This window comes from Sturnus vulgaris, chromosome 4 (assembly GCF_052056855.1).
Source record: "Sturnus vulgaris isolate bStuVul1 chromosome 4, bStuVul1.hap1, whole genome shotgun sequence".
NCBI classification, from domain to species: domain Eukaryota; kingdom Metazoa; phylum Chordata; class Aves; order Passeriformes; family Sturnidae; genus Sturnus; species Sturnus vulgaris.
In genome coordinates this window covers 3,836,284-3,848,336 of record NC_142246.1, presented here as the reverse complement: position 1 = coordinate 3,848,336, position 12,053 = coordinate 3,836,284, and the positions used below count along the sequence as shown (strand labels likewise).

The 12,053-nt window shown below is 39.0% G+C and overlaps 1 protein-coding gene across 13 annotated transcripts in view; it reads right to left on the bottom strand.

The window, feature by feature from the left end:
* CTNNA2 (catenin alpha 2) overlaps positions 1 to 12,053 on the bottom strand; it is a 463,208-nt gene that overhangs the window by 40,617 nt on the left and 410,538 nt on the right. For all 13 annotated transcript variants that reach the window (XM_088162967.1, XM_014876189.2, XM_088162979.1 and 10 more), the window contains one exon: positions 5,099 to 5,250. In XM_088162967.1, the coding sequence (XP_088019093.1) occupies positions 5,099 to 5,250 (152 nt within the window). The remainder of the gene's footprint in view (positions 1 to 5,098; positions 5,251 to 12,053) is intronic.

The window sequence follows — 12,053 nt, the reverse complement described above, 5'->3', positions numbered from 1 at the left end:
GAATCTCTCACAATCCCAGATAAATCACACAATAAATATATGCTTGCTTGTTTAAGATGCATGTTTTATTTCTAATATGAATGTGGTGACTTTAAACTTCTAGGCATTGGAATATATCTCTTTTTTTAAATATCTCTCTGGCTGTTTGACTGAAGAGCTTGCTGTGAACAAAATATCTTCCATCTATGTAATTTTTTTCTTTTGTGACTGCAATATGAAAATGTGAATTATACAAGTATAAGTAGTACAATGGCATATAGATGCAGATTTATAAATGCTATTTGTTTCATATTTCACCAACTCAAATGTACTTGATGAAGATAGAAACCCCACTTCACTATGCACTTAAAAATCGTAAGATGCAATTACAAAATTTCATCATTGTGAACATCAAGTCAAGCTAACCTTGTAAAGAGAGCAAAGAATGAAGGGATGAAAATATACTCCCCTATTTTTTACAATGAAATTTCCCTCTAATTCTAAAAGAAAAGGAAAAAATCCACAGACTTTACAAGATGATTTTAAATCCAACTCCACGCTATTCTGTACATTTGTTTTGGTACCACTGCAGCCCGAGTGACTCAGCTGCAAGCAGCACCTGAGTGTCTCATTCAGAGAACCTCTCTCACTGCAGGTCTTCAGTTATTTGGTGATTTACAGTAAAATCTAACACTTCAAATTCAAGCTGAGGAGCAGCAGGCACTCAATAGAAACACTGGACCCCACAACACCCTTTGGAGACAGGATGTTCCAAAAGATCTTTTGGGATTCTGCACCAAATCTGGTTTTACAGAGGACCTGGAATGTTGCAGCACTTTGGATTTCACCACAGTGGCTGCCCCAGAGGTGATGGTGGCTAAACCTGACAAGTCTGGCAGAAGAGAAGAGCATTAAAACACCCAAACAGCTGGGGCTGAGGACCCCACAGTCATTTTTGCTGAGGTCTTCTCCCAAGGACTAAATTCCTTAATGACAGAGTAGAATAGAAATGGAGTTAATAATAGAATAAAATATCCCAAATTGGAAGGAACTCACAAGGACCATCAAAGTCCAGCTGCTGGTCCTGCACAGGACATCCCCAAGAGTCACAACTTGTTCCTAAGAGCATTATCCAAATGCTTCCTGAAGTATGTCAGGCTTGGTGTGAGAGACTGAAATGGTTCATGGCTTAAACACTGTTAAAAAAGGACTTTGCCATTGTGGCAAAATTGTATAAAGAAGTTGTGACCATCAAAGCCCTGTTCAAATGTGCCTCCTGAGGGGAACTGCTCTGTGAGCTAAGCCACCTGATGGGAACTTGAGCAAAGGCAAAGGTGGTTCTATAGCCCAGGTTTAAGAGAGGTGTAAGGAGAGCTACACAAGGCTGGGGGAGAAGAATCAGCTCTGGCTTGGTTTGGTGGGGGGGAGGAGATTTTGGGTGTGTGACAGAAGGAGTGAACACCCACCCTGCCTTACACAAACTGGCTCAGTTGTAAAACCCACCCACCCTGGGACATTCAGGTGAGTAGCAGCAGAGGAGAGATCATAAACCATCACAAAACCATCAAAGACCCCCAAAACACCCCCAGACTCATTGCTGAGGCCTTGCAGCACAGAACTGCAAGGGCTGCAAAGTGATGCCACAGATCCAGAGTTTGCTGCAACAGAGAGATTCAAACCTGCCCCCCCAGGGGAGACACCAGGCATTCCCAGCTGGCTCAAACACACATTAATCCACTCAACTCTGTGTTTTGTGGGACCCTCACCACTGAGAAGACCAGAAGAAGAGGATCAATGAGATGCTGTCAGGATGCACAAAGTGGTGATATTTTCTGCTTAATCTGTCTGTCACTCTCTTTCTCTCCCATCCCGCCTCTTTTTTTTTTTCTTTCTCTCTCTATATCACCCTACTGTTAAATAAAATCCATACTATCAATTTCAGCATATGGTCTTGTTTGCACCTTAATTCAGGCAGAGGCATCTCTCTAACCATTTTAATAACCAGATCTTAACACCTGGTGCTGTGACTGCTGCCCCGGGGACCCTATTCCAGTGTCCAACCACCCTCGGGGGGAAGAACCTTTTCCTGATATCCAGCCTAAACCTCCCCTGACACAGCTCCAGCCATTCTCTCAGGTCATAAGAGGCTCCCAGAGAGCATCTCCAGGCATCACCCCGAAGAATCAGGTTTACAGATGTTTACAATCGAGTCTGTAACATGAACTAAAACATGGCAAGAAAGAACATCTGGACGTTGGCTCCAACAGTGCACTCCTGATCCAAGCAAATGGAACACTCAGGTTGATGTAGATGCCTCCCAAGGCCAGGTTGCTAATGGCAAAGGCCATGTTTAAAACCAGCAAGTAACAGTAAATTGGCCTCGGAGACACATTAGAATGAGAAAAGGTGCCATTGTGAGTCCTCCTGACTGTAGAGAGGGTTTCTGGCCAATAACTGAGGGAATTTCCTAAGCAGCTATGAAAACACAAAGTACAATTTCATCCCTACACAGTAATAGGAAAGGTGTTGGAATTAAGTTATTATTTTCTATTTTATTTCTAGGTTCTATAATTATCATCTTTAAAATTAATTTATACTACTTCTTAACTTGTGGAAGAGATCTTTTTCTTCTGTATAGATAATAATAATAGTCCTGAATGAAAAAATGAGTCTCCTTTCTCCTCCGGAGGGACAGTAAATTCTCCCCTTTTGAGGGAAAGAGAGAAGAACAGAGGCTATCCACCCTTTCCTTCAGCTTACTAAAAGTAATAATACCAACCAAAATTAATTTTAAAAGTGGCTTTATTTACTCTCTGGAATGAGGGGACTCATCTCAGATAAATTCAATCTATCACGGCTTGCACACGAACAATCACTGCCTGAAAATAATTGTGTCATATGCTCTAGAAAGTTTGCAAGATTGGATTTTTTTCCTTTTTTGTAATTCTGAAAAAGTTTTACCACCTGAATTAAAGGGTACATAATATTTGATAGATTATTAGATGAAAATATTCTAAAGGCTTTTATAGCCTCACCCTTTAATTATACATCCCATTTCAGTGTGAGATGTTCAGATGGAAATATTAAAGAATATCTCAAAGTGAAACTAATTTTGTTTTCTACAGTAAATAAGGTTCTGATTCAGCAAACTCTGGTCTGTGTAAGCTTATATATGTGGATTTTTCCAGTTAACTCACATGGATAATGAGTCCATTTATGTGCTTTAGTTCTCTGCCTGGGTAAGGAGTATTACATTGAGCTCCATAAATAAGTTAATTGTCTGAAGGCAAAAATAAATCTTCCTAATCTGGGCAAACAGAATTCATTAACTCATATTATACAATGGGTGGAGAGCAGCAGTGAGATAATAACAAAAAAAATTTGGGATTTTCCTAGGGAGACTGAGAAGCCTGAATGCTGATCAGCTGTCCAGGTACACAGAACAGTCAGGCAGCAACAAAGTAAGTGAACGGGCCTTCAAAATTCCAAATTTAAAATTAGAAACATCTTTCCAGGATGGACATCTCATGGCAAACTCTTGGGGGTAACTCTGATGTACAGGGGGGTGCTGGATGCTGGATCTCTATGTAGGGGATGGGAAAACCTGGGTTTGTAGGAGATCCCACTTGATGATTGAGTCTGTGACACAATCACAATTTGAAGTGACTAGAAAAGATGTGCTAAACAGTTGTTCTTCTCCTAAGAAAAGTTTGGAAACTTCTTACAGACTAAGGAACTGGAAAATCAAAGGGAAAACAGAGATCCTTTACTATGCAGATCTTTCATTTCCCACAATCATAGAATGCTGGAATGGTTTGGGTGGAAGGGACCTTGAATCCCATCCAGTTCAACTCTCTGCCATGAGCAGGGACACCTTCCACTGTCCCTGGTTGCTCCAAGCCCCATCCAACCTGGCCTTGGACACTGCCAGGGATCCAGGGGCAGCCACAGCTTCTCTGGGCACCCTGTGCCAGGGCCTGCCACCCTCACAGGGAAGTAATCCAGGTAAAGATTTCTCTCCCCTTGCAGAAGAGCTGCAAATCCTCTAACACTGCACACACAGAGAACAGGGTGGGTTTGCCCCATCACAAGCCATGACTATAATTCAGACCACCTGGGATGAGCACTGGGTATGAGAATGGAATTTATGTTTGGCAGTTATAAAATTAAGCCTGTCAAAAGCTTTTTCTGTAAATGTTAATACACAGTGACAGATGACTGAAATGGAGTTATTTTGGAGTGTTCCAACTGCCTGAAGTCTTACATCAGTGCCATAATACGCTCACGACCACAAGTGCATGTTACCTGTTTGCTCAAAGGGATCAGTTGATGTTTCAGCCCTGTTACTCGCCTCAAAAGTCTTTGTGATTTTCTCCACAGCTTTACTTGCACATGGCTTTCATTAGGGCAGATTCAAGGTAATTTGGGTTTCAAATAACAGTTTCAGTTGCTGAAGAAATGTCCAAACCAGTTTTGGTTTGCTGCTTCTCTTTTTTAAATCTTTGTCTGCTAACTAAAGTGAAAAGCAACACACACCTACTATCACAATAATGATGTTCCGTGGTGTCTTTTATTTGTTTACTTTATTAAAAGATGTCTAAGCAAATTGAATCAACTGGTTAGTCAACACTGAAATGACACATTTTTTACCTCGGTAAATGTTCAAAACCATCCCTGCAGTGGCTCACAGAAGCAGCAAGATAATTTATTCATTTAGATTTTAACCAGACCTACCTCACATCCCAGGCAGCACACATACATTAGGCAAAAAATCCCAAATAAACAAAACAACAGAAAATCTACACAAACTTTGAAGACCTTGGCAAATGAATGCTATTTCTATAGAAACAGTAATGAAGTTTTCATCTATTGGCAGTTGTGATCAAGTCTTCTCCTAGCTGATTAACATACTAATTGTGATTCATCTACTAAACAACCTCATCTCTTTATTTACTAACTCTTTTGTTGTTGCATATACTTCCGTTCCATTCCTGTTCCAATGCCAAGCTTTCCCAGCAGATTACAACACAATGCTGATTCCAAGGAGCTTTTATATTCCTCTTTCCCATGACACCTCCCTGCAAATCCCAGCTTTCCCTGCCCGGGTGCTTTTACATACCCTGATCATCAGGACAGCTTTCCTGATGTCCCGGACGCCGTCGTACACCAGGCGGGAGGCGTCGATGAACTCGTTCTCCTCGAAGGGCTGGGGCACGTTGGCACTCAGGGCTTCAATGGCCACCTCCACTTGCTCAGCAAAACGTGGCATCACTGGGTTAGACACAAGCAGAGGCAGCAGGATCAGACACCTTCTCTCCTGAACCCTTTCCTGCTGCTCGTGGGTCATTTCCAGGAGACACAGCACACGCTGTCCTGAAATTCCCCCGCACAGGGAGGCTCATGGATGGGTTTGTACCCACCCTGCTCTGGCACTTTATCTGCCAGCATAGAAATAACCATCTCTATATTCTCTCCTCCAAGTGTGCAACAAAGAATAGAATATTTCCTTCAAAAATTGTGATTTACTAGCTTTTAAAAGGCTGCAAGACACCTGAGCAGTCAGTAAAGTTCATTTAAGAGCTTTACAAACTGTAATGAGAACAGCTAATATTAGTATCAAGAGATCAAAGCAAACTGTAGCCATTATGCCTGCTAATTTACATAATTTACACTCTAGCTCATACTAAATAAGAATAATTTCATAAGGGACAAAATGCAAAATCAAGGAATATAGTTTTGTGAAGACACGTAAACGAATCTTTATAACTTCTTCACTATCACCATGCATATAATACAAAACATAGCCATAGATATTGGCAAAAATATTATAAATTGTGTTATGAACTTATTTATTATACAACTGAAAGCAAATATTTACTTTTGTAAATGGTTTCAGGGCATTGCTTTAAGTAGCAAGAGAGTTTTTTCAAATTTCGTAGAGGTTTCCTTTGAAGGTATAATCATTTTCTGCACATCATGCTTTCAGGAAAATAACTCTTCCCCAAATCAGTCCTCTAACAACTCAAATCCAAATCCTACAAACATGAACATCAGGTCCCACTGATTATAATGCACCTACATTCCTGTACTTGTTTACTCCTCTTCATAATTTTAACATTAATATTGGAAGACTGTGCTCATAGAAGACAAACATAATCAATGTTTCATTAGAAACCTGGATAAAAAATTGCAGTTGGATTAATTCTTAAGAATTTAAGGAACTTGGGTCGAGTTTAAGATTTACAGACAGCCATCTTTGCATCATATTCACATTATTTTTATTCTAAGATTTAGGTATCCAAATCATGTATCACTGACTTTACCATTTTGGCAATAGAATTAGAAGAACAGGAAATGATGATTCCCACAACAATTATTGCCTTTTGTTTTGTTGTTAAAATATTAGCTTTTTTGCCTACCTTTTCCCTAAACCCTATGTTTAATACACTTATTGGTAACCTGAACCCAACTGATGAATACAAAGGAGAATTTCCAGTGTTATTTTCATCAAGAGCAGTGACATTCTTTCCCAGGAATGTCCTCTGTGATAGGAAATCACATTTAGTTCTTGACTGAATGTTCTTAAAATTATATTAGAGTATCTGACTTAAAGTAAAGCCACAAAAAACATGATTTAAGAATAGTTTACATTTTGAAGAAGTGGCAGCAACCACAGGCTCAAACTTTCTGGTTTTGGCATTTAAATATTATGCATTGGATGCAAATGAGGAAACCTTTAAAGGGATATAGTGATTCAAATCTTACTTATACATCATATATATATATATATATTCATATAGACAGATGAAAGAACAGATTTGTATTTTCCATGCAGATAATGTTCCTGGGATACACTGGAGAAACAGGAAAAAGTGACAGCAACAATAAACTTTAAAAAAGTAAACATTAACAAAACATTGCCAGGCAGACGGGAAACATTTTAATTAGAAAAGGAGTTTGAGAGAGATGGAAGTTTTGGAAAGAGTATTTAATAAATTCATATATCAAATTACCTTAATTAATAGAACACTTGAAAGTGTAGTAGGAGACTAATATGATTGCATAAGGAAGTCTCAAGCCTGAATATCAAAAAGCAATCATTAAAAATACAATGTAAACAAGTAAACCTAAAGAATAAAAGAGAAATTATTTCGGGTTGTTGGGATAAAACAAGTAAAACTAGAAAGTAAAACTAGAGATGCAATAATGACAACAATAAAAAAAAAAAAAAAAAGGAAGTAAAGAACCCAAATATTTAGGGTTAAATTAAATTTAACCTTAAATGTTTGTCTAAAATTTCCTAATTAGCAGAAGTGATCATGTATTGGATATAATTAATAGTAGGTGCAACAGGCCTGAATTAAGAACAGGCAGTCTGAAGAACATCTAAGTAAGCATAAGGAAATTTATCTTTTACAAATGTGTTCATGTCAAGAGAGTATGGTGAAATTTACCCTGTAGTTCTTAAGAAAAAAATCAAAGCAATTTCTGAACCATCTTTGAGAACTCAAAAAAACTGTAATGGTGAAAATTCTAGGGATTTGGGAAAAAAAAAAGCCACTTGTCTATTTTAGATAAAAATATATAATCTTTATATAAAGGTTCATGTAAAGGTAGAGAAGAAAGGAAGGAAGACTTATACTATATTCAACATAATTTCAGTACCAAGAAATAAAATTAAACATGATGTGGAGCAATTAATGTTTAATTATCTGTAAATAATCAGCAGATGCTGGACAGGCACCAGATGTGTGGAAATAAGTTGCAGCAAGCTTTTACAATATTTCCCTTGACAGGGCAGTGACAGAGGGGGAAGCAGATATGACACAGCTGGACTTTGTCATGGCCACGTGTGACATTAATAGAATAAAACAAGGGATATTTAAATTAAATGGTTGTAAGGTGGAAAGTTACACTTCATTCATATTCCTGAACATGAGGTATTAATTCCTGACCACATTTATTACCTCTACTGGGTGTGGAAGCTTTTCTAATCATTTCTGATTTTGCAGACCTGGCTATAATTTAGTCCCTAATTTACATTACTACACGTGAACATTATCTGCTGTTTCAAAATGGGAACAGATATTAAACTGCTTTATGAATTGCTTGCTTGCTTGCCAATCGTATTTTTACATCAGTGCTCACTTTTGATTGGACAAGCAAGAAAAAAACACCTTTAATAGGGGGCTATTACTTATTGCTTCTCTAAGCATATGTTGTCATTTAATGCACTCAAGTCTTTGAAAATCGAAAACTGAGTTGAGAAACGTATTATTCTCCATTTAAGGTTATTAAGCTCCATGGAAAAAAAAAAAAACAAAAACCTCCAGTCTTTCTTCTCTATTATTTACCACTCAAAGAAGGATATTCCTGTGCCAAAGGTCAAAACACCACAAGTAAAATTCAGGCAAAGGCATGCATTTCAATCTGGAGTTAAAACTTGTAAATGCATCAGACAGAGAATGATTCCTTTATTATGCACAGAAAAATTGGCCATGAATTTTAGATTCAGAAGCAAATCAATCCTTCTGGGGAAAAATTAAACATTGGTTTCTTAGTTTGAGCTGTGGCCTTGAAAGCAGTCACACATATGCTTAGACTGAAAAATGTGGTCCATTAACATCTCTCAGCCTAACTACATGAATTAATTAGGCACCTGCATAAATGTTGACAGAATCAGGTCCCAAGTTAATGGCAACACTCCTAATTCACTGACTTTGTCATTCCAACAAAACAAAGATTTTAAAGCCTTTCTATGGATGAGTTTCCAATGGCATTGAAAGCAAGACCAATGCCAACAAAATCGAGGTTGAATGGCTGCTGGAAAAAAATGGAAATCAGCAAAGCTGAAATTACTTCAATTTTATCAATTGATTAATTTTTTTAAATTATACTTTTTTTTTTTTGCTATCATCATAACAGGAAACCAGCACATGACCATGTGTGAATTCATGCCTTGTATTTTTTTTGTGAACCACCCTGTTCTACAAATAAAATATTTTCTCTAAAGCTCTTGTTGTTTTTCTCCCACCCACCCATATCTCCTATATCATAAGTAATTATCTGTTTTCTAAAAATATATTCCCTGTTGACTTCTTCTCCAGTGGCAATCAGTTTGTACTGCAATTTTTGTACTTAGACACATTACTGCAAATTTTGTTTAGTGACATGGGAACAATAAGATCCCTGATAGACATAGAAATGCTAGGTTACATAATAAAATTATTGAGATAGAAATTAAAAAAATGTTTGGGCGTTCTCGTTCATAGCATTAGAACAAAAAGTTTCATTAATATGCAAGATTAAATGAATGCCTTGCTGATTTATTGGACTTTTATGGCTTTATTATTTAGGAACTAGAATTCCTCAGAATCTTAAGTAGATGTGAATGCTCAGAAATGTAGAAAGGGATAATTAAGACACAAAAAAAGCAATAAAGGTCAAGGACCCCTCAGGTGCATGGGTTTCTAATTCTTAGTTGTATCAATGGGAGTCAGGAAATTTGGTCTGGTTTTGTCTCACATCATACAACTGAAAGTTTTAAATCTCTTTCCTTGTATCAGGCAAAGAACAGTAGATGCTTCCATGAGACAATTAATCACACCTCCCCTACTTTAAATACTCAGGTTCAGCTGGAAAAAATTCTGATTTTCCTGTGCCCACTAAACAGAGAGGGAGGTGTTTGGCTTAGACCAGGCGTCTGCTTTAGACAACCAAGTTTAGGCATAAATCAACCCCATTTGTGCACCAAATCCTGGCACATTTTTGGCTCTGAATCAGCCTGAGCACAACGTGGCTCCTTTCCATCCCAATCTCACTGGAACTGAAGAGTTCCCAGGGGCCTCATCTCTGGGGCATTGTTGAAAGGCACCAGCAGAGCTTTTTCTTAGAGCTTCATTTTGAAAAGATGAGCACCTACTTGACTCTTTAGAATCCAGGGATTTGGGTCCAAGGGAAGCACCCTTCTCAAAGAGCAGGGGTTGTTCCCTAGAGCCAGACTGTCCTCAGACAAATCAGATATTTGAGCTGCAGAGAAGTGACTGCTCTCCTGTACCCACTGCACCCAGCTGTGCCCTCGGGCTGGCCCTCAAAGCTCTGTATTCGTTCAAGGATTTGTACCTGTCCTTACGAAAACTGATTTTCCCTACACCATGTTCATAGAGACACATCATTTAAAGTGCCAATCACATTATCTACATGGCCCTTAAAAATGGCTGTAAAAATCTGGTCAGTTGTGGGTAAGATTATTCAAGGATGACATGGCAGTCTAAAGGTTTGGACTAATACACTGCTGAAAGTTTCAGGATTCCTGAAAATGTCTGTGCTTCTCCTAAATATCATAGCTGTTTGTGTCACATAAACCAAGAAAATTATCTAGAATGATGGGAGGATTGTAAACTTAAGGTAATCAGAGAAGACAAAAAAAAGAAAAAAAGAAAAAAAGATCCATTACATTACCAAAAAAATGCTCTCTTAGAAAAAAAGCTCAGCCATTATCCAGATTTAAGAGGTTTTAGTATGAAACATTCACAAATTACAGCTTAAAAATTTCAGGGGTCTGGATGAAATTTCTTCTGTTGGTTTTTGTGTTTGTGTGGCTTGTTTTAGGTATTTTCTTTTTTTAATTCATTAATTTGCTTAACTGAAGAGGGAACACAATCTACTGGGAATATTTAAAACAGGCATTTAAAAGATCATTCCTAAGGGATATCTGACATCCTCTGTCAAAGACAGCACAGTTTCTCTGTTTCATTTGAAGGATGAATAAGGAATGAAATATGATACCTTATTTAGCTCAAAGTGTTTGTCAAAGCCTGTTTCTAGAAGAACTGTACATTCCTTATCAGAAGATTCTAAATACTTCACAGAATGTTTTAAAGTCCTGGTCTCATATCGTATAATTTACATTTCAGTCATGGCTATTATACTGCTAATTGAAAAGAAAAAAGCTTTATAAAAGTCTATCGAAACGTTACATAACATAACATCATAGAATCACAGAAATGTTTGGGTTGGAAAAGATCCCTCAGATCATGGAATCCAACCATTCCCCCAGCACTGCCAAGGCCACCACTGCCCCATGTCCCCAAGTGCCACATCCACATGGCTTTTACATCCCTCCAGGGATGGGAACACCAAACTGCCCTGGGCAGCTGTGCCAGGGCTGGATAAGCCTCTGGGTGAAGAAATTTCCCAAATATCCAATCTAAGGCTCCCCTGGCCCAGCCTGAGGCCGTTCCCTCTCCTCCTGTCCCTGTTCCCTGGAGCAGATCCCAAATCCCCCCCGGCTGTCCCCTCCTGTCAGGGAGTTGTGCAGAGCCACAAGGTCCCCCCTGATCCCCCTTTTCTCCAGCCTGAGCCCCTTTCCCAGCTCCCTCAGCCATTCCTGGGGCTCCAGACCCTTCCCCAGCTCCATTTTGGGTATCAAATCCCGTCTGTCTCACACTGGTGGTTAAAAGTGAGCTGTAAAATAATGAATATCCACACCCTAGAGGAGTTTGCAGTGAACACAAGACTTTCAGGAAGAATCAGCCTTCACTGCCAAACACTGATTTAGCCACGGCCCATAAAAACAATGTTCTCAGGCTTCCTTGAATTTATGGCCAAGTCCTGACCCTTTGGCCCACCTGTGTTAAATCTTCTGGCACTTCCCAGAAGGTTCCAACTTTATCTGTGGGTTTCTGCAACTAAGCAGACTGACGTGGGAATGAAAGAAATGGATTTTTCATGTGCAGCCCAGGCGAGATGGACATTACAGAAATGAATGGCATGGCTGGAGCTTTGTTACCAAGTGCTGGGAGACAGGGACACACACACACACACACACACTAGAGGGAAAAACAAACCTTCAAACTTTGTCCTGACTGAACTGCCATTCACAGAAAAATAAATGTTGGGGCAGAAGCCAGGTAAGTGCTGCTTGCCTCCTGGCCAGCACAGGAGACCATTGATTAAGGACAGGTACATCCCAAAGTGGGCAGAGGAGGATAACAAACATCAGCTGCAGGGACATTTGTGTCTCACCAGTTTCAGCTGTCTCACTCTCCTGTCTATCTGTGCAAGACTACACA